The sequence below is a fragment of the Scyliorhinus torazame genome, chromosome 12, assembly GCF_047496885.1.
Source record: "Scyliorhinus torazame isolate Kashiwa2021f chromosome 12, sScyTor2.1, whole genome shotgun sequence".
Taxonomy (NCBI): domain Eukaryota; kingdom Metazoa; phylum Chordata; class Chondrichthyes; order Carcharhiniformes; family Scyliorhinidae; genus Scyliorhinus; species Scyliorhinus torazame.
The window spans coordinates 176,706,047-176,729,776 of NC_092718.1; the positions used below are offsets into that span (position 1 = coordinate 176,706,047).

The 23,730-nt window shown below is 44.4% G+C and overlaps 1 protein-coding gene across 1 annotated transcript in view; it reads left to right on the forward strand.

Moving 5' to 3' along the window:
* Positions 1-23,730, forward strand: part of tyw1 (tRNA-yW synthesizing protein 1 homolog (S. cerevisiae)) — a 197,358-nt gene that overhangs the window by 19,705 nt on the left and 153,923 nt on the right. Inside the window, exon 8 of the mRNA XM_072469445.1 lies at positions 5,179-5,305. Coding sequence (XP_072325546.1) covers positions 5,179-5,305 — 127 coding nt within the window. The remainder of the gene's footprint in view (positions 1-5,178; positions 5,306-23,730) is intronic.

Consider the following 23,730-nt stretch of genomic DNA (forward strand, 5'->3'; position numbering starts at 1 on the left):
ACTGAAGAGAATCAACTGTTAGACCTTCTGTGACTAGAAGAGAAGAACTTGGGACATTCTGAGGAACTTATTGCTCCCTCGAAAGACGCTGGGAAGAAGTTTCAGAAAAGTAATGGTCTTTAATTTCAAAAAGACTGTCACAGCTGTATCTTCCATTGCTGTATCAAAGACTGAAAAGGCATTTGAATATCTGAGATTGCATTGAACTTAGACGATGAAAGTGACAATGACTTCCTGCAAGACTGTCAAAAAAGAAGAGGTGATTTCCCAATAATATTTCTGGAGGGCTGTCTACTTTTTGTAGGCAGGGAGCCATACTTCTCTCTGGATGTGGTTGCTCCACCATGGGCAATGGGAACATTTGCTGAGAATATGGAGACAAGATAACCTCACCTGTGGAATATCCTTTGTGGATAACAGGACATGAGCTGGACAATGCATCAGCAGATAGCAGATTCAGTGGATTAAGATTTCAATGTTGCTCAGCCATTGAAAGTATAGCTGATTCTTTGAAAATGACATCAGAGACTTCATATGGTGTGTCCATCAACAGGAAAGATGAATTATTCTTGAGGATCTCAACATCCAGCGGTTCACTCCATACTGCAAGGCATTCTTCCTCATCACTCTCTGGGAAGAGCCTCTTCATGGGAATGGTCACCGTCTGGTGCAGTGCTTTCTGTATCCACCACTTCTGACCTTATTTCATGATTAACTGAGGGATTCATTACTTCAGTTTTTTGCCCTAGGAGTAATGGATAGTGTCTCTGTGAAAGGGAGGTTATTGCTGTTGATTGTACAAACTTTCTCAGCTTCTGAAGACTGTATTTCCGTTACTTCTACATAAGAAGATGAAGGTTGTTGCATGATGGACAATGCTTTATGGTTTCGTCTTCGAATAAAATTATTGGATTTGCAGAAATGCTTGAAATGCCCAGTTTTCCCCACTGGAAGGATTCCAGGCCCCTTGCTTGGTGGTCTTGGCGCCTGTTGGGTTTTCTTTCATGTCATTTGCCTGATTTGGTCTACTTGACGCAGGTATGAGGATTGCCCATTTGGCAGGCTTTCAGAGAAGTGGATCCGTTGGCTACCCAATCTACAGAGTCATATGAAGCCTCCGAGTCGCCATGATTTATAGCCTGATTAAGCACTCTAAGCTTGGCCTGCCTCACACAATGGGCCACTTGATCAATAAATACTAGGGATTCCTTGGTTGATGTCAAGGTTTTAACAATTAAATCACAAAGTTCAAGTTTTGGTTCCTTTTCATGAACACCTGACACTGCTCGGTACCACAGAAAATTGAGTTTCCATACATCCCACTTCTGGACTCTCTGTGGCCCTTGAGACAGTCACATGGATGGTGCATGCTCAGCCACTGAAAGCATAGCTGATTCTTTGAAAATGACATCAGACTTCATATGGTGTGTCCATTAACAGGAAAGATGAATTATTCTTCAGGATATGAAGGTGGATAAATCACCTGGACCGGATGGACTACACCCCAGGGTTCTAAAAGAGATAGCTCAGGAGATTCTGGAGGCATTGGTGATGATCTTTCAGGAATCACTGGAGGCAGGAAGGGTCCCAGAGGACTGGGAATTGGCTAATGTAACACCCCTGTTTAAGAAGGGAGGGAGGCTGAAGACGGGAAATTATAGGCCGGTTAGCCTGACTTCGGTCATTGGTAAGATTTTAGAGTCCATTATTAAAGAAGAGATCGCGGAGTACTTGGAGGTGCATGATAAAATAGGACTGAGTCAACACGGCTTTGTCAAAGGGAGGTCATGTCTGACATCTGTTAGAGTTCTTTGAGGAAGTAACAAGGAAGTTAGACGAAGGAGAACCAGTGGACATGATTTATTTCGATTTCCAGAAGGCCTTTGACAAGGTGCCATATAGGAGACTGTTAAATAAGTTAAGAGCCCATGGTGTTCAGGGTAAGATCCTGGCATGGATAGAGGATTGGCTGACTGGCAGAAGGCAGAGAGTGGGGATAAAGATTTATTTTCAGGATGGCAGCCGGTGACTAGTGGTGTACCTCGGGTCGGTGCTGGGACCACAACTTTTCACTATATCCATTAATGATCTGGAGGAAGGAACTGAAGGCACTGTTGCTAAGTTTGCAGATGATCCAAAGATCTGTAGAGGGGCAGGTAGTGTTGAGGAAGCAGGCGGGCTGCAGAAGGACTTGGACAGGCTAGGAGAGTGGGCAAAAAGTGGCAGATGGAATACAATGTAGAAAAGAGTGAGGTTATGCACTTTGGAAGGAGAAATGGAGGCATAGACTATTTTCTAAATGGGAAGATGCTTAGGAAATCAGAAGCACAAAGGGACTTGGGAATCCTTGTTCCCGATTCTCTTAAGGTTAACGTGTAGGTTCAGTCGGCAGTTAGGAAGGCAAATGCAATGTTAGCAGTCATGCCGAGAGGGCTAGAATACAAGACCAGGGATTTACTTCTGAGGCTGTATAAGGCTCTGGTCAGACCCCATTTGGAGTATTGTCAGCAGGTTTGGGCCCCGTATCTAAGGAAGGATGTGCTGTCCTTGGAAAGGGTCCAGAGGAGGTTCACAAGTATGATCCCTGGAATGAAGAGCTTGTCGTATGAGGAACGGTTGAGGACTTTGGGTCTGTACTCGTTGGAGTTTAGAAGGATGAGGGGGGAATCTTATTGAAACTTACAGGATACTGCGTGGCCTGGATAGAGTGGACGTGGAGAGAATGTTTCCTCTTCTCGGAAAAACAAGAAGCAGAGGACACAATCTCAGACTAAAGGGACGATCCTTTAAAACAGAGATGAGGAGGAATTTCTTCAGTCAGAGGGTGGTGAATCTGTGGAACTCTTTGCCACAGAAGGCTGTGGAGGCCAAATTACTGAGTGTCTTTAAGACAGAGATAGATAGGTTTTTGATCAATAAGGGGATCAGGGATTATGATGAGAAGGCTGGAGAATGGGGATGCAAAAAATATCAGGCATGATTGAATGGTGGAGCAGACTCGATGGGCCGAGTGTCCTAATTCTGCCCCTTTGTCTTATGGTCTTATCTCAACATCCAGCAGATCACTCCATACTGAAAGGGATTCTTCCTCATCTCTCTCTGGTGCACTCCAGGTGTAGTCATCGTTACTCCTCTCCAGTGCTTAAGCTGCTTTCAAATGTTTCTTCATTCTGTGGTTCCTTCCTTAACGTCAATGTGTTATTTTACATCGATGTTTCCATCACTGCCACATCACATGTTGTGAGATGTGTTCTTCTATCTCAGACTCTAGGCATAGGACATGGTTCTCAGACAGACTGTAGACACTCTGATATCTGGTTAACACTTGTTTATTGGTAAGATGCTAAACAGCTTAGACTAGGTACATTGACCCTCAGCATGATTCCAACCTCTCTCTTTCACGTTTAATGACTAGTGTCAGTGATATATCAACTACACCATACATTAGCAGACCTCATCTGTTACCCTTACACAACAGGTACATTGCCGTTGACCACTTCCTACCCTGATGAAGTTTTGATCTTTGTGACAGTTTCAGAAGGAACTCTCACCTCTTTACTTGCCATCTTAGGCCTTAGGCCTCTGGCATTAAGCTGACTAACTAGCATTTAAAGTGCTTTATGTCACTTATAATCCAGTGCCCTAGGGTGGCATGGTGGCACAGTGGCTAGCACTGCTGCCTCACAGCGCTTGGGACATGGGTTCAATTCCAGCTTTGGGTGAGCGTCTGCGTGGAGTTTGCACTTTCTCCCCGTGTCTGCTTGGGTTTCCTTTGGTGCTTTGGTTTCCTCCCACATTCCACAGATGTGCAGGTTAGGTGAATTGACCATGCTAAAATAAATTGCTCCCTAGTGTCCAGAGATGTGCAGGTTAGGTGGGATTAAGGAGCTGGGGTGGGGGAGTGGGCATAGTAGAGTGCTCTTTCAAAGGGTCGGTGCAGATTTAATGGGCGGAATGGCCTCCTGTACTGTAGGAATTCTATGATTCTATTCTATAATTCTATGGATAATGGACATCCTGTAGATGTAGTGGATCTGGACTTCCATTGACTGAGCAACTTCTCAAAGCATCATACCTATTTTCTGTCGCACTGCTATGGTCTTGTGTTTTCAGTCGCATGTTGCTGATTGATTGGCTCAGAGTTCGCAAATCAGAATGAAGGTAAGAAAGTGGGTATCAAACGCAATGCAAATAAACAAAGGGAAAATACCAGTGGGGAAACTAATGAACAATTGCAAAAATAAAACATTCTGAACAATCATTCTGAACTAGATGCTGAGTCGATCTGATCATTCAGAATACTTATTCTGAGTCTACTTCAGATTGTAACTGAAATTTAACTTGTTAAAAGTTCACAACATAAATGCATATTTCACGAAGCGTTTTAAGATTCCTTTACGCGATGTGGGCATCGCTGGCTGGGCCAGCATTTATTGCTTCCATTTCAGAGGGCATTTGAGAGTCAACTACATTGCTGTGAGTTTTGAGTCACACGTAGGCCAGTCCAGGTAAGGATCGTCGATTTCCTTCCCTAAAGGACGCTAGTTAACCAGATGGGTTCTTACGGCAATCGACAATGGTTTCATGGTTATCGTTAGACTTCTAATTCCAGATTTTTCATTGAATTCAAATTTCACCATCTGCCGTGGTGGGATTTTACCTGGGTATCTGAATTAGATCTATCCACAGTGCTAATCACTGTGCTACCATGCCGCCCATAAATAGATCAATGTCCAGTGACAATTCTACTTCGCAACCGCTTCCCTACTGAGATGTTGAGATTGTTTGATGACCGAGATATCTCCTCTCTGATCTCCCCAGAGTTGTTTTTTTCCATGTGATAGGGCCCAACTTAGAAGCTCTGAGATTGACTTCAAAATGTCTTTGTATCTAAGTTTGGTATGTCCTATGGTGCAGGTTCCCATGCTCAGCTGGCTGTAGTTTTGTTATGCAGGAATGCTCCATGCGAACCACATGGTTGAGCCAGCAGAGCTCTGATGAGCAATTTGTCAATACTATAAAAACTGTTTATCTATATTGTACTTCTTTAAAAAGAAAATGCATTCCTCTTCTCAAGTCTCCAAATTGCAAAAGACCTCAGTGTACAATATTTATATGATAGAACCATCATGCTGTAAATTGTGTTAATTCTTAATTCAGTTTCCTATGGTCTTATAGGAGGAAAGAGCAGCGGCCAAAAAAGCTGTGAGACGAAAAGCATCAAAGTATGCCATTGGAATAAAAGAAATAGCAGAGCCAAGAGAAATGATCACTCCAGCACTTAGGAATGCACTCACAAAGCAAGGTATGATCGTTAAAAGGGTACATCTGTCTGACCTGACCTTTCAGATTTTCCACATTAGGAAAGTCTAAAGTTTGTTCAAAGTTCAAAAGGAAATACTGTTTTATACAAAAAGTAGATCACTGATAAGATCTGCACTTCTGTTATTTCATATTTCTGTGACGCCGCACATGCAACTAAACAGGCAGAAATTTTGACTACACATCTCGGGTGCAAAATAATTTATTTGTGTATCTATTGATCGATTATAAAAAGAGTTCTTGTTACAGAATTTAAAACGTTCTCAATTTAGCCCCTGCCTGCAGAAGGCTTTTTTGAGATGATTGTCCTTATTAATTACAGATAAATTGAATTCAAAATACAGTAACAGTTTCTATGTACAGAACAATACAAGCTGCGCAGTTTAAGATAGAATGAGAAACTAGCAAATAGATAAGATAGGATAGTCAATAGTAGAGAATGATTCTAGAAAATAATTATGGTCCGAAACCATGACATTTTAAGGCGTTTGTTATCAATCCAAGTCAATCTATTCCTTGCTCCTGTAACGTGTTGATTGGTTTGAGTCAATCTTTAATACATTTGATTTGATCAGCGGGTTGTCAAATCACTATAAGAAACATTATTTCATCAAACTTAAAATTAACATTTATGTTGCTTCTGAAAACTCTTCAGTGGGGCTTTATCATATATTGGTATGTGACATTTGTGCTTATCATATACTGGTATGTGTTTTATCCAGGGCACATAATTGGATGATGGCCAATTCTTTCTTTCGGACAAAGGATCGTTCATATGAGTTCTAGTGTCAACCTGACCTTGTTAGAAATGTTGCATTTGCCTAGTTCTTTTGCAAGTTGTCTGCTTTTTCAAACATATTTATTTTGCACAATCATGATGGAATCCATTTTGAATGGCTTATGATTGAGCTTTTAAATCAATTATTAATTCAATTATTAATTAACCCTCTTTTACCTATAAGAAATAGTTAGTTTCCTTCATGGTCAGTGTCTCATTCTAGTGTGTCGATTTCCCCCACTCCATCTCTGTTTTCCAAATCTTTTTTCCTATAATACAAAATAATAATAATCTTTATTAGTGTCACAAGCATGCTTACATTAACACTGCAATAAAGTTACTGAGAAAATCCCCACACTATGGCTCCTGTTTGGGTACACTGAGGGAGAATTCAGAATGTCCAATTCACCTAACTAGCACGTCTTTCGGCACTTGTGAGAGGAAATTGGGGCACCCAGAGGAAACCCACGCATCACGGTGAAAACATAGAACATACAGTGCAGAAGGAGGCCATTCGGCCCATTGAGTCTGCACCGACCCACTTAAGCCCTCACTTCCACCCTATCCCCATAACCCAATAACCCCTCCTAACCTTTTTGGTCACTAAGGGCAATTTACCATGGCCAATCCACCTAAACCTGCACGTCTTTGGACTGTGGGAGGAAACCAGAGAACCCGGAGGAAACCCACGCAGACATGGGGCGAACGTGCAGACTCCACACAGACAGTGACCCAGCGGGGAATCGAACCTTGGACCCTGGCGCTGTGAAGCCACAGTGCTAGCCACTTGTGCTACCGTGTTGCCCATGCAGACTCTGCACAGGGAGTGACCCAAGCTGGGAATCCAACCCTGGCGCTGTGAAGCAACTGTGCTAACCACTGTGCTACCATGCTGCCCATAAATAGATCATTATCCTTTTCTTTTTTAATGTTTAAATTATGGAATAAAATTTGAAAATCATTGAAGTTATACCAGTTTGCCCCTAATCATGTAGCTGAGTATAAATTGACCTGTGTAAAGTGTTGTCTCATTAAGTAAAAATAATCACAAAGCCTAGAGCAGGGTGACCTTTTAGTATCTAGCTACAAACCTGTTGGGTTTAAGATTGTGCCTCATGCAATTAGGTGCGTGTTCAACAGTGAAATGCTGGTTGGTGGCATCAGATCACATTTAATCAACTGACGTGCTAAAATCGAGCTTCCTGTTCCCAACACTAACCTGACAGTCGAGAGTTGGAATTCGTTTCCATAGTTTAACAGTTTAATAAATCCTTGTATGATTTTATTAAATCAATAACCTTATGCATAATTTCATTTAACCCCCTGCGACCCAGACTATTTTCCAATGTGATCTCATTTTAAAGCATGAAAATTCATGTGACCCCAGCGCCAGCATAAACAACAGAGCAGTAAAACCGCACATTAACATTAAGGATATAATTGAGAAAGTTTTTATTATAGATGAACATATAATACATCATATGAATATAAAAGGTACTTAAAAAAATTATTTTTCATACACCCGCACACACTTGTAAAAGTGCCCTCTGATGTCAAAGAAAAGTACTTTGAGCTCACCGTCCATCCCTTGCTGTTTGCTGGAATTGATCCAATGGGTCCAGGGCTGTCCCTTCGGAGCCCCCGAATGGGCGATCTCCTCTCCACAGACACTATTGTCGCCTCAGAGGAGGGAGAGTGTACAACCCCAATGTGATCTCTGTGACCCCATCAGGAGTTGCAACCCACAGTTTGGAAACTTGATTTAATTATTCATTCCTTTTGTGATTTTTAGTAACCTGTTTCACTGACAATGAGATCATCTATCTACTGAAATCTATAAATCTCCCATCACTTCATAGATGTCTCTTGAAATATTCCACAGATTTTGCTTGAGATGCCCTTATTGATCGCTGTGTGAATATGTGCTTTTCAAAAATAAATTTAAAGTACCCAATTCATTTGTTTTTCAATTAAGGGGCAATTTAGCGTGGCCAATCCTCCTGCCCTGCATATAATAATCTTTATTAGTGTTACAAGTAGGCTTCAATTAACACTGCAATGAAGTTACTGTGAAAATCTCCTAGTCGCCACACTCCGGCGGCGCATGTTCGGGTACACGGGGAGAATTCAGAATGTCCAATTCACCTAACAAGCATGTCTTTCGGGACTTGTGGGAGGAAGCTGGAGCACCTGAAGGAAACCCATGCAGTCACAGGGAGAAGGTTCAGACTACGCACAGACAGTGACCTAAGCCAGGTCCTCTGCGCTGTGAGGAAGCAGTGCTAACCACTGTGCCATCGTGCCGGCCTGTAAATATGTGCTTTTGACAATGGTGTGAATTTGTCTTTTAGCAGTTTGGACCCATAATCTTTTTACCTCAGTTCTGGTCTGACTGAAATAATGCTCATAATTGTTTCTACTAATTAAACTTAATATCTCTTGAAGATGCCCAATTATTCATTTTATTTCAAAGCTGAAGAGTCTTAGCCTTTTTATGATTGCCCCATCCTCTTGAGATCAAGGATCAACCACTTCAACTCCCCCTTGTGTTGAGATGAACAAAGCTGAAGCAGTGTTAAAGGTGTGGCCTGAGCAGAACTCTGAACAGCTTTAGCGTACTTCAGACCTACATAGTCTATTTAGTTGTCAGCGTTGCTTCTTCACATTGCTTCTTCACATTCTGCTTTGTTTGTTTGCTGCTCTCTGTTTTGTTTGCTGCTCTACAATGACAGGATATGGTCACTCTCCAATGTTTTTTCAGCCTCTTGCCTCACATCACTCATTCAGTATGTCCCCAACTTTTCATCCAATGTACAATGTGCTTATTTCTACATTGAATGCCATCTGCCATTCATAGAATAGAATCATAGAATCACTACAGTGGAGGGGGAGGCCATTTGGCCCATTGAGTCTGCACCGACACTCTGAAAGAGCACCCTACCTAGGTACATGTCCCCACCCTATCCACGTAACCCAGTAACCCCATTTGAGCTTTTGCCCTCAGGGACAATTTATCATTGCCAATCCACATAACCTGCACACCATTGGATTGTGGAAGAAAAACGAAACACCCGGAGGAAACACATGCACATGGGAAGAATGTGCAAACTCCACACAGTCACACCAAGTTCAAACCTGGGTCCCTGGCATTGTGAGGCAGCAATGCGAACCACTGTGCCACTGTCTAGATCATTTGTCTAGGTCACACGATACTTGGGGATGAGGAAGGCTCTTTAGTTCATGTTAATACATCCAATCTGAACAACTCAACACTTTCTTCCTTCGCCTCATGGTTGAACCTAGTTGCTTTTTACACAATTCTATCTTTTTTTTTCGACCACTCTGCCTAAATCTCCACTTCATGCAGAAAATGATTAATATTTGAAGAAGAATCTCGAAATCAGTTCTTTCATTCGTTTCAATATGTGTCCTCTTCTGCTACTCCCACTGTTCAAATTAAAGTAATGTTCAGATTAGCGTTTTCCTATTATCTACTACCTTGTAAAGCTTAATCAATTATTGAATCATGTTGTTCTGGGTTGTTAAACCTAAATCACACCGGTCTTTCTTCATGCGTCAGTCCCTTAAAGGAGGTGCGGAGAAGCTGCATGAAGTTGTCAATGTGTAAAAATAGGGTGAGGAATAATTGCCAATCTAGTTCCATGAGAAAAACCTTGTTCAGGATTCAAGGTTCATAGCAACATTATAACTTCCTTCCTTGAGCCTTGGGTTTTGTGTGGTGACATGGTGATGTAATTAGACTGTAGAAATTCTGAAGGGTACAGACTTCTCGGGCGAAATTCTCCCCCAACGGCGCGATGTCCGCCGACTGGCGCCCAAATCGGCGCCAATCAGACGGGCATCGCGCCGGCCCAAAGGTGCGGAATGCTCCGCATCTTTGGGGGCCGAGCCCCAACATTGAGGGGCTAGGCCGACGCCGGAGGGATTTCCGCCCCGCCAGCTGGCGGAAATGGCGTTTGTTGCCCCGCCAGCTGGCGCAGAAATGCGGCGCATGCGCGGGAGCGTCAGTGGCCGCTGACAGTTTCCCGCGCATGCGCAGTGGGGGGAGTCACTTCCGTCTCCGCCATGGTGGAGGCCGTGGCGGAGGTGGAAGGGAAAGAGTGCCCCCACGGCACAGGCCCGCCCGCGGATTGGTGGGCCCCAATCGCGGGCCAGGCCACCGTGGGGGCACCCCCGGGGTTAGATCGCCCCGCGCCCCCCCCAGGACCTCGGAGCCCGCCCACGCCGCCTGGTCCCGCCGGTAAATACCAGGTTTAATTTACGCCGGCGGGACAGGCAATTTCTGGGCGGGACTTCGGCCCATCTGGGCCGGAGAATTGAGCGGGGGTCCCGCCAACCGGTGCGGCCCGATTCCCGCCCCCGCCCAATCTCCGGTACCGGAGACTTCGGCGGGGGCGGGGGTGGGATTCACGGCGGCCAACGGCCATTCTCCGACCCGGCAGGGGGTCGGAGAATGACGCCCCTCATCTTTGTCTATGGAGTCAGCACTGATACATTTTTTAAAAATTTAGAGTACCCAATTCATTTTTTCCAATAAGGGGCAATTTAGCATGGCCAATCCACTCATCTTTGGGTTGTGGAGGTGAAATCCATGCAAACACAGGGAGAATATGCAAACTCCTCACAGACAGTGACCCAGGGCTGGGAACGAACCTGGGACCTCGGCGCTGTGAGGCAGCAGCGCTAACCACTGTGTCACCGTGCTGCCCGATGCATTTTTAAAATTTATCTGCCAGCTTTTCAAAAATATGTTCATTCAAATCCAGTAAACTTTATTTTTAGCTTTAGGAAAACTTTCATGTAATTTGTATCAAATAATGGTCCGTGTCATTTTGCCGCACTTAAACCAATACCATCATCCCATCCATTCCTTTCTTCCACCCCCGTCCCGTGTTTCTCATCCCACCCTGATCCCATTCCAGCCATCCATCCCATTCCCCCCAGCAATGCTATCCCATACCTCGCAGAAACAATCTCTCCAGCCAGAGGACCACTGTGCTGTCCTTTTTCCTGTTTTTTTTCCCTCTCACCCACTGTCACTGCCACCAAATGGTGGCAATTGCATGTGCATCATCCACTCCAATCTTTTGCAGGCCCCATGTAGCTGTCTGTGCCAGGCAGGCCCATCAAATAAACCTACCACTTGACATTCCCTTTAAACTGACCAATCAAAACAATCTGAAAACTGTGTTGTTACAAATTCAAATTTAGGCGGTTTAAGCTCAGTTTCTTCATTTTTTTTCACATCTAGTCAATTAGAGGCTAATTAAATTGCAGATTGTGCCCTGTTAAGACCCAAAGCATATACTACACTATGGTGATATACATACAATTACTGAATTGATTCAATTTTCAGTGTTCAATCACTTACTGTAAAGAAATATTGGCCTAGGTCTTCCAGTCAGCAGCAATGCTTAGGTATATTGTTGGGTAGGACAAAACTTCACAGGTAGCGACAATGCTCAGCCCATTGCAACTGTCCATGAATCTTTTTCTGACCTAACGATACTACTCATTTCTTACGAGATCTTCTGATCCCTGCTGAAGCAGTCACAGGCACTCCAGGGCAAGTCCAGAAAGCTTAGGAAAATCAGGGGGAAGGAGAGGCTCTGCCCTTCCTTTTTACTGGAGTAGCTGCCATATTTATACAACTTGTATAGTGGACTAAATTTTTTAATGACATACCACATAAGAATTTTCAAGCAGACTTCTAACTTAATTAGTTTTGTTATACATGACTGAATTCCATGCTTTGCTTCAATATCACATCTTGGAAATATGTGGACTACCTTCTGTCTCCATAAAGCTGTTTGTAATACTGCTTAATTCTTTTCACAAGTATGTAATGAAAATGGTTTTCATGTTTAATGCAAGTTGTCTGCATTTAATTGATATAACTTTCAAAACGATATTTAAATAGCAACTATCAACAAGGCAGTGTTCGTCCAGTAAATTGTAAATAGCATGGAGCCATTGAACAACTCTGTCTGAAATCTAATTTCCCACTCTAAACAATAGCAGTCTTATGATCAAGAGCACATTCTCCCTGTGTCTGCGTGGGTTTCCTCGGGTGCTCCAGTTTCCTCCCACGAGTCCCGAACATTCTGAATTCTCCCTCAGTGTCCCGAACAGGCGCCGGAGTGTGGCGACGAGGGGATTCTCATCATGACTTCAGTGCAGTGTTGGTGTAAGCTTACTAAAACATTATTATTCAGGTAAGTTTCTGAAGATCTCCAGTCTTCCAAGGAATGAGTATGGGTGAGTGAGTAAATGAGTAGTCGGTTCAGTGGGGGAGGGGGGGGAGAGAGAAGAGGGGGGGGGGGGAGAGAAGAGGGGGGGGGGGGAGAGAAGAGGGGGGGGGGGGAGAGAAGAGGGGGGGGGGAGAGAAGAGGGGGGGGGGAGAGAAGAGGGGGGGGAGAGAGAAGAGGGGGGGGGAGAGAGAAGAGGGGGGGAGAAGAGGGGGGGAGAGAAGAGGGGGGGGGGGAGAGAAGAGGGGGGGGGGGAGAGAAGAGGGGGGGGGAGAAGAGGGGGGGGGGGAGAAGAGGGGGGGGGAGAAGAGGGGGGGGGGAGAAGAGGGGGGGGAGGGGAGGGACAGAGGGAGGGGAGCAGAAAGAGGGAGGGTCAGAGGGAGGGGGGGCAGAAAGAGGGAGGGGGGCAGAAAGAGGGAGGGGGGGAAGAGGGGGGAGGGGGGCAGAAAGAGGGAGGGGGGAGGGAGGGGGGGAAAGAGGGAGGGGGGGAAAGAGGGAGGGAGGAGAGGGAGGGGGAGAAGGGGGCAGAAAGAGAGGGGGGAAGAAAGAGGGAGGGGGGAAGAGGGAGGGGAGGAGGGGGGGAAGAGGGAGGGGAGGGACGGGGGAAAGAGGGAGGGGGGGGAAGGGGGAGAAGAGGGAGGGGGAGAAGGGTGGGCAGAAAGAGGGCGGGGGCAGAAAGAGAGAGGGGGGAAGAAAGAGGGAGGGGGACAGAGGATGGAAAGAGGGAGGGGGGAGAAGAGGGAGGGAGGGGGGGAAGAGGGAGGGAGGGGGGGAAGAGGGAGGGAGGGGGGAGAGGGAGGGGGGGGAAGAGGGAGGGAGGGGGGGGAAGAGGGAGGGGGGGGAGGGGGGGAAGAGGGAGAGGGGGGTGGGGAAGAGGGAGAGGGGGGTGGGGAAGAGAGAGGGAGGGGGGCCGCTGTACAGTGGCCAAGTCTGAGTGCATAGGTTAAACAAATTTGGTTAGCTGTCAGGTGATTGTGGGGGTGGTTGGTGATTTGGGGGAGGGTTAGGGGGGGTCCGAACCTCGGCAGGCTCCTGCTGCACATTCCCAAGGTAGGACTAGGAGATTTGGGCTGTTATAATCTGCACTCTCAAAGACTTGAATTTGTCGTTCTGTATATTTTACAGCCATACAATTTCATATGTGTTGAATTTCACTCTCCTTCAATTTAATGAAGGTTGAATTAAACAAACTAAATTGATGAACACTATAATAAAACCAGGATCTGAATGTTCACTACAGTTAAACCTTCTGATATGCAGTTTCTAGATTATATGGAGTAAATGTCAATATTGTAAAATCAACAGTGTCAGTCAAATATGGCGAATACATTCAGGAATCTTAATGCACTTACAGAGAAACAGGTTGTGACAATGTGCTTATATTTAAATTGGAGCACAGTGTTTCTCTTTATTCCTCAATGAGTTCCTTTGTACTAGAAGTTTCTATAGATAGTGCATCTATCATTAGCTGTTAATTGGAAATGGTTAACCAGCTAGTCAGCTGATGCCAATAAGTGTATCACACTAAAATCATAAGGATTGAACATGAACGGTAATATTAATTGCTTAATTCCAGGTAAAATATAAATCTATAATCTTGAGAGAGAAGAAAGAAGATTTGCATTTGCCTAGTGTCTTCAACATGCCAAAGCGCTTTGAAGTCAATTAAGAAGTACTTTTGAAGTGCAGTCACTATTGTGGTGGTAGACTCGGAGAGTTATTTGAGCATATCCAAGCTGTAGATGACTATCGTCTTCTATGGGTCCTCTCAAAACTGAAGTCCCTGATCCAGGATTAGCATGAACTTCCATAGAATTAGCAGGTCATGTTGTCATTGTTGGTTCTTGAGAGAACTTCTGCACCACCTCTGACCTTCCCTTGGGCAGGTTGGATTTTACCAGTTTGATGTCGATGGCATGCTGAACCAAATTTTGATCCCTGCCTCCAGATGGGCCGGCTGGCTGCAGCGTTTTTGCAAGAGAAATGGACTGCAATACACAAGTTTGTAAGTCTCTTGTTTTTTGGGGGTGTCCTTGTATCGTTCATAATGTTTGTAGTGACCAGTGCTCTGTGACACACCAGTTGATATGGAGTTTACCTTCAGCTGGCGATTGAACAGCAGAGTGTTATTCTTTCACTTCAATTTATATTCCAATGGTTAAATCACTTAAGTTGTTGGTCTTTGAGTTTATCTAGAAAAAACCTGCAGCTCTTGGTGTGCAATGCCAGTGTGATGTGGGAGATCCTCAATGCTTTCAGTGTGGGAAGTGTCCGTGCTGTTGGAACGCACTATTTATCAGTTTGAGAAGCAGAGTGATTTAATGAGCATAAAAAACTGGCTGAGGCTTTCATAGAGTTGGGAAGGGGTAATTACAAACATTGCAAATGATGCAATCCCAAGATTGTTGAATTGACAAATATTCAGTAGCCAATATCTGGTATCTCGGAGCAAAGCCACTACAGTGTGAGACTAAAGGTAACAAAAGATAGGAGAGTGGACAGGGAATTGCAGAATCATTGTCGTGATATTAATTCTACAGATTGTGTATTCAGGCAATAAAAGGCACTTTGTAAATAAATCCAAGTGCCTTGAATGGTTTATTGCCCCCGAGTTGTCCGGGTCAAGGGTGGATGCAAAGGATTTTGAAAAGAAACAACCAAAAGTCAAGGAAGCAAGTGGAATAAAGGAAAATATTATCGAATATAATACCGGAATTGCTACCATGTGCTTGTTAATATAAGAATTCTAAGATAAAGGTAAATATGTGGCTAGAGAGAGAATAGTTCAAATTCCTGAGATATTGTGACTAATTCTGTGATTAGAGTGGCATACACGCAAATGTCCAGCTATGGCACATGCATTTACCTAACAATACGGATGCTAAATGAATGTTATGCTTGGATGAATAGTTGGATAAGTAAAAGAAAACAAGTTGATTGATTCATGGATGTTGTTTGGACTGGAGGGATGTACAGAGTGATGCCTCCAGAGAGTCAGTATTAGGACTATTTTACTTCTCTATATATGAATCAGCCAGTGAAAATATTTTTTTTCCTATTGATCTTATCAAAGTCTCTTACAATTTTGAATATCTCTCTCAGAACATTCCTCAGCTTTATTGTTCGAGTAGAGAGAGCTTCAGTTTCTCTTGTCTCTTCTCGAAACAACATTTATTCATTTGTGGTATCATCCGAGTGAAATCTCTTCTGCACTCTTTCTATGACCTTGACATCCTTCCTGAAGTAAAGCGCATAATATTCAAACTGAACTGTAACCAATGATTCATACTGCTTTATTACTGCCTCTTTGCTTTTGTACCGTATGCTCCTGCTTACAAAATTTAAGATCTTCAATTTGCATTCCTTATATTTTCATGAAATTGCCCTTCCACTTCTAAATATCTTTGTATCTAAAACACTAAATCTCTTTGCTCCTCTAGCCATCTGGAAATTTTAACATTTAGTGTTCTTTGCTTATTCTTTCCTCGAAATTGTATCACCTCACATTTAAATGCGCTGAAGATGGGCCTTGTTCATCATGCATTTTCATGAATTGGATGACATCGAACGTTGGGAGGGAGGTGGTTTGGAATGTATAGATTAATAATGACTCTTTTTCTTGGTGTTTTGTATTCGAAATGTTGGGAGCTGTTTGAGGGTGGGTGGGATGAGGGGATTGTTGGCTAGGGGATTGCCATTGTATTTGTTGTTATTTAAAAAAATATATATATTTATTAAAGTTTTTTAACACAATTTTTCTCCCTTACAAACAATAACCCCCCCCCCCCACCCCTCGTAACAAAAAATGTCCACCCTCCCGGGCAGTCGTCCCCCCCCCCCCCCCCCCCCCCCCAAGGTTGCTGCTGCTGCTGACCGACCTTCCTCTAACGCTCCGCGAGATAGTCTAGGAACGGTTGCCACCGCCTGTAGAACCCCTGCGCAGACCCTCTCAAGGCGAACTTAATCCTCTCCAACTTTATGAACCCAGCCATATCATTTATCCAGGCCTCCAGGCTGGGGGGCTTCGCCTCCTTCCACATCAGCAAGATCCTTCGCCGGGCTACTAGGGATGCAAAGGCCAGAATGCCGGCCTCTTTCGCCTCCTGCACTCCCGGTTCGTCCACTACTCCAAATATTGCTAGCCCCCAGCTTGACTTGACCCGGACTTTCACCACCTGAGATATTGCTCCCGCCACTCCTCTCCAGAACCCCTCCAGTGCCGGGCATGACCAAAACATGTGGACGTGGTTCGCCGGGCTCCCTGAGCACCTTCCACATCTGTCCTCCACCCCAAAGAACCTACTCAGCCTCGCCCCCGTCAAGTGCGCTCTGTGGACCACCTTAAATTGTATCAGGCTGAGCCTGGCACACGAGGAGGAGGAATTAACCCTACCTAGGGCATCAGCCCACAGACCTTCCTCGATCTCCTCCCCCAGCTCCTCCTCCCATTTACACTTCAACTCTTCTACTAGAGCTTCCCCCTCTTCTTTCAACTCATGGTGTATTTCCGACACCTTGCCCTCCCTGACGCATACCCCCGAGATCTCCCTATCTTGAACTTCTTGTGCCGGGAGCAACGGGAATTCCCTCACCTGTCGCCTCACAAAAGCCCTCACCTGCATATATCTAAAGGCATTTCCCGGGGGTAACTCGAACTTCTCCTCCAGTGCCCCTCGGCTCGCAAACGTCCCGTCGATGAACAGGTCCCCCATTCTTCCAATCCCCGCCCGATGCCAGCTCTGGAACCCCCCGTCCATCTTCTCCGGGACAAACCGGTGGTTACCCCTGATCGGGGACCACACCGATGCTCCCATTGCACCCCGGTGCCGTCTCCACTGGCCCCAGATCCTTAGCGTTGCCGCCACCACCGGGCTTGTGGTATACTTTGTCGGCGAGAGCGGCAGCGGTGCCGTCACCAACGCCCCCAGGCTCGTTCCTTTACAGGATGCCATCTCCATCCTCTTCCATGCCGCCCCCTCTCCCCCCATAACCCACTTGCGGATCATCGCCACATTTGCTGCCCAGTAGTAGCTCCCCATGTTTGGCAGCGCCAACCCTCCTCGGTCCCTACTACGTTCCAGGAACCCTCTCCTTACTCTCGGGGTCTTATTCGCCCACACAAACCCCATAATACTCCTGCCTACTCTCTTAAAAAAGGCCTTAGTGATCACGATAGGAAGGCACTGAAACACAAACAGAAACCTCGGAAGGACCACCATTTTGACCGACTGCACTCTATCGCCTATTTGTTGTTATTGTTAATTAGTTGATGTTGTACATATGATGAAAATGTTAAAAAGGAGGAGAATAAAAATATTTTTTTAAAAAATGAATGCACTAAATTTAATCTGACATCGCTACCCAATTTTTTAACATATGTCAAAGGCTAGGAATCCAGTGGTGAGTAACCCGCTTCCTGACATCCGAAATTCTGTCCACCATCTACAAGGCACAAGTCAGGAGTGTAATGGAATGCTCTCCTCTTGCCTGGATGAGTGCAGCTCCAACAACACTCAAGACACTCAACACCATCCAGGACAAAGTAGCCGCTTGATTGCTCCTCCCTTCCACAAACATCATTGATGAACAGTGGCAGCCCTGTGTACCATCTACAAGGTGCACCGCAGGAACTCCAGGTTCCTTGGACAGCATCTTCCAAACCCATGACCACTACCATCCAGAAGGACAAGAGCAGCAGATACCTGGAAACCCCACCACCTGCAGGTTCCCCTCCAAGTCACTCACCACCCTGTCTTGGAAATATATCCCCCATTCCATCAAAATTCTAGGACCCTCTCCCTAACAGCACTGACGGCATACCTACACTTCGGGGACCCACGCAGGCACGGGGAGAAAGTGCAAACTCCACACAGACAATGACCCGGGGCCGGGATCAAACCTGGGTCCCCAGTGCCGTGAGGCAGCAGTGCTAACCACCTTGCCATCCTTGGAAGATTACCCACGTAGTCTGAGTGTTGCTTCAAAGACTTGTATGAGAGTTGAGATTTGTTGAACCTTCTACTTACTTTCAGCAAAGTTGTCCCTTCAGATCACCTCCAACTGTCACATTCTCCCTCTCTATCACTCTCATTTTCTCTCTCACACACACATTATGAGGATATGCTTTTAAAAAAATTATCAATTTCTTTCTGGCTGTATTTTAAAAACAATAAACTGCGATATTATTAAGGCAATGGAGGGCTGCCAGCCAGCCATAGTTACAACTTGCATTCCATCAAGTGGAATGAAAAGGAACAGACACTCAAACCCCTCGGGAGCATTAAAGACTCCCATCTCCTGTGGCTTTACATTGTTCTGAAACTTTGCAAAGGTTTTTGAGATTAGACCTCAAAATGTAATTACCTGTTCTAAAAATAATGACAATGGCAGGCATGGATTTAGCAAATTCCTCTGAAATAAACAGCCAGCGGGATACTTTGAGGACTGGTTAGCAAATCTGAGAGATCAGAATGCTGCACTGAGGCTGCAAAGAACCTCTCTCTCTCGCTTGATCTCTCTCTCGATTTCTCTAAAGTATGATGCCCAGATTTGCAATGTCATGACCCTGAGAAAAGAAATCTACTGCAAACACAGCTCTTTTGGAATAGAACATGAAAATCTGATCCATCCAACATTCAGGAAAACAACTAAACAAAACGACTGCTATGTAGAAACATCTCATCAAGACCAGCCAAAATGTGGCTAACTGTATACTCCTTTGTTTTATCTACTTCATTAACTGTTAATAAATCTTTTAAGATTTTTGTCCTATTTTACCACCTATGTGTGTGTGTGTGGGGGGGGGGGGGCTCAGGAATGAGATATGAATGGTGGTTGCAATTTATTTAGTTTATTTTAATTCAGGGAAAAAGTTTCAATAAACTTATCTTGTTCTTTGTTTAAACTCTGAAAACCTGTCTGACTAATCCATTATCATCTCAAAGCTTGAATAGTGGGACTCCTGCAATATTGGCAAAGCACTAAATTCAAAAATTCATGTTATGGTCAGATCTGGAGGGGTAGAATAGAGGAGTCATTTTCCCTCTCCTTACATGGTCATAAATGAAATTTGTGGGCTCAGGTCCGTGATTTGATCCCACACAGATATGAGAGAATAGCAATGGGGAAAGTAAATTGTTTCCCAGTAGCAATTTATTTTTAAAAAAGCAAACTGCTACAGGTGTCCTAGGGTTTACTATTGCAAAAATGTCCACATTTGGAACCAGTGCCTTTTTCGAACAGATGGAAATTACTTTTGATAATTTAAAAGTACTGTCTCTCGAGAAATTACAAAGTATAGGAACATAAGAATGTAGGAGTAGGCCATTCAGCTCCTCGAGCGTTCTGCGCCATTTAACTAGATCGTGACTGATCTTTTACCTCAATGCCATCTTCCCACACTATCCCCCTATTCCTAAATGTCATTGGTATCATGAAATCATTTGACTTCTGTTTTGAACATACTCAATGACTGAACCTCTACAATCCCCTGGAAAATTCTAAAGATTTACCACTCTGACTAAAGAAATTCCTCCACATCGTGGTGCTAAATGGCTTACCTATTACTCTGAGACTGCCTCTCCTGGCTTTAGACCCCCAGCCAGGGGAAACATCTTTCCTGCATCTAATCTGTCAAGCCCTGTCGGATGTTTTTTTCAATGAGACCACCTCTCATTCTTCTAGAGAATAAAGGCCCAGTCTCCTCAATCTTTCTACAGAAGACGATCCTGCCATCCCTGGGATTAGTCTGGTAACTTTGTTGCACTCCCTCTGTGGCCATATATCATTCCTTGGGAAAGGAAAATAAAACTGCACACACAATCCAGATGTAGTCTCACCAAGGCTGTATACAAATTCAGCAAGACTTCCTTATTCCTTTATTCAATCCCCTTCCAAAAAGGCTAACATAGCATTTTCCTTCCTAATTGCTTGTTGAAATTGTTGCTTAGGAGTTGGAGTTAGCCTTTCGGCCAAAAATAAGGAAACCTGACATTTTTGAACTCGTGGCCAGAGGATTGGATCGGAAGCCTATGGAAATTGCAACAGACAGCTTAACTTTTAACAAAATTTCAGCTGGAAAAAAGATAGCTCGAGCCAGAATTCCAAAGAGGAGAGAGAGAAAGAGTGAGATTTCCAAAGGGACATGGGAATGCTTGAACTGCAGAGGGGCAAGTCACCTGTGCTTACTATTTGGTGACATCAGTAACAGTATTCCGCCTTCAATTTCCCCAAGCTTAGATCATTTATGTCTGGTGAATCTGCACAGGGTCAACGTGATAAGAATAGGTGATCTGTAAGCATTAAATTTGTAAAGATTAAATTACCCAATTTTTATATGTTTTGGGAGTAAGCATGACGTTTGTTCCCCACCAGAAATGGCGGCGATTCAGCAGGCGATTTCTTCAGAGTAGATGCGTGTATGTAAATATATAGATGCTGAGAAAGTGTGTGAGAGTCCATCCAATGAGTTACTAAACAATGCTATTCTGAAAAGTCTTGGGTTTGATTCTCTCAATGATAAACTAGTTCATCTGAGCTAGAGCAATGATACAGTCTTACAATTGATCTTATTGCTTAGATGTAACATGAAAAAATGTGGCCAAGATTCCTACTCCAAATTGTTATCTAGCTTGCAGTCTGCATATTTGGACACCCTATGAGGTGAGAATCTGATTTTACTGCAATGCTCCATGTGATTGAATATCCTGTTTGTCGTCACGGTCTTGAGGAAGGAATGAAGCATGGAAAGTGATGGCCATCCATAGTACCCTAGTAAGGAGTCACTGTTGTTGGGGAAGAAGGACGCAGAGAAAATTGGTTTTTAAAATTCCTGTTGTTTGGAGATTGCTTATTAACTGTGTGCCATGTAATCATGGGTTCCGGCATTGCTATTTGAATGAAGTTCTTTACATGCAATGAACTGATATAATTACAGGTTCCATCAGCCGATGAACCTGTCACCCAGAGCATTCCCGGATGAAGTAACCATATCCTGACTGAGTTTTGCTACTTCTTACAGATGGCTCAGGTTATCTGAATGATATTTCTCTATTTCTAGTTCTCAGGACAGAATTCACTCCTGTTCTGGCATTTTCTGTTCCTGAATAGTCTGCCAAAACTTGTTGTCGAGGTGAGCATGTGAACAGTTATGTGGACAATTATCTCTTATGCCCTAAGCTAAGGAAAGAAAAAAAGTGACCAGGTTTGCTGCTCCCAAGTGCTTCTAACAAACCTCTTTTAAGTCTGCAATAGTCTCCAGAATTGAAAACCTTGTCAACACTCAACACCTGAGTTTCTAGGAAAATTGTCAGAAGACTGTATCCACAGCATATACTACTGGCTTCAGCAAAAAAAAAAGGATAAGTTGAGGAGAAAAGGTAAATTGTACCTTTTTTAATAAAAATGCACTTAGAATATTTAATACCCAATTAAAATAATAGATACCGTCCATTGCCAGGCCAACATACATTGCCTCCCTAATTACTGTTGAAGTTTGTTTGTTGTGTTACTTTTGCACCTGCCTTCTGGGCAGAAGGTTTGATGAGATGATCTGCAGTTTTGTAGCAGGTTTCATTATCTTTTGAAGGACAAAGCAACCAGGTTAATCAATAATAAATGGTAGCTCAAAGAGTGGCATTAAGAATTGTCCAAATGTTTTTAAAATTTCGAGTACCCAATTATTTTTTTCCAATTAAGGGTTAATTTAGCATGGCCAATCCACCTAGCCTGCACATCTTTGGGTTGTGAGGGTGAGACCCACAAAACCACGGGAAAATGGGCAAACTACACATCAGTGATCTGGGGCTGGGATTGAACCTGGGTCCTCAGTGCCGTCAGGCAGCAGTGCTAACCACTATGCCACCGTGCCACCATTGTCCAAATTTTAAAGCAACATTATTTCAGAATAAGCCTTTATACACTTGTTAATTCTATTTCAAGGTTTTAATATTTGTTTCACATTTGCTGTCTTGTATAATTCTGATCCACAAATCTGTAAAGGTAAAGCACAATAATTATTCATCACCCCTTTAAACATTTAAATGTTTTAACCTATCATTTAATTGTTTTAAGTTGCAAATTTTTAAAATTACGTTAAATAAAATTCCTTGAGCTCTACCTAATTTCCAGGATAGTAATTGCCTTGTATGGACTAGGAAGAACCAGGATATTTATTCAGGAATTTTGTTCTACTGATTTCAGTTAAGCTGCTGATGGAGAATGAGACAAAAGATTCAAATGCAAATTGTTTAAAACTACTGCATGTGTTATTAAGAAACCTGCTGGTGTTACTTACGGGGGCATTGCAAAATCCTGAAGGGTAACTTGGAATGCTGGTTCTTAATTGTGTATTTTACAATGTGGTATGATGTGAGGAAAGATATGCAAACCAGTGAGGAATGGTCCAGTCTTGTAATCATTCAAATAAAATAATGCTTATTAAACTAAAAATAAACAAGAAAGGCCACAATGCAAAACACAATTAACCACAGTATTGACTCCATACACAGTATATTTAATTAACCCTGTTCCACATTTAATTACTTCCCAAACTTTGAGAATGTTCCTTTTCCCAAAACTACACCCAGTAAGGTTTAACTTATGAGCCAGATCCAGCAAATAGTTACCACTCATGACCTGAATCTTTATTTGAGGAAGCCATCTGGTTCAACATAGAATCTTTGAGGTTTTCAAAACAGCAGCCTCTCAGCCTTCACGACTTTCAGGAGAGCTTTTATTTCCGGCTGGAGGTGGCTATGATCGTGGGTGTTCATTATCTGTGCTTCTCTCTCCAGTACAGAGCTAAACCTATCATTGATATATTGGACGGGATTCTCTCAGCCCACACCGGGCCGGAGAATCGCCGGGCCGAGCTCGAATCGGCGAGGCTGCCCCGACGCCGGTCTGCCGATTCTCCGGAGAGCAGGCGCGGGTTGGCGTAGTGCCAGTAGAGTGGCTCCCCCGGGGATTCTCTGCCCGGGATGGGTCAAACGGCCGTAAAAAAAATCTGAGTCTCGCCGGCGCCGTCCATGTGTAGTCTTACCCGGCGGGACCCCACCGTTCATCAATCCGGGGGCGGCCTGGTTTGGGGGGGCGGGGGGGAGTGGGGGTACGACCCTGGAGGGGGGGGCTCCGCTGTGGCCTGGTCCGCGATCGGGGCCTACCGATTGGGGTGCAAGCCTCTCGGGCTGGGGGCCTCTTTTGCTCCGCGCCGGCCCCTGTAGCCCTATGCCATATTGCGTCGGGGCTGGCGCGGAGAAGGGAGCCACCGCGCATGCACGCAACCACACCGGTCGCAGTGCGCATGCGTGCAATCCCACCGGTCGCACTGCGCATGCGCAGACCCGCGGTGCCCATTTGACG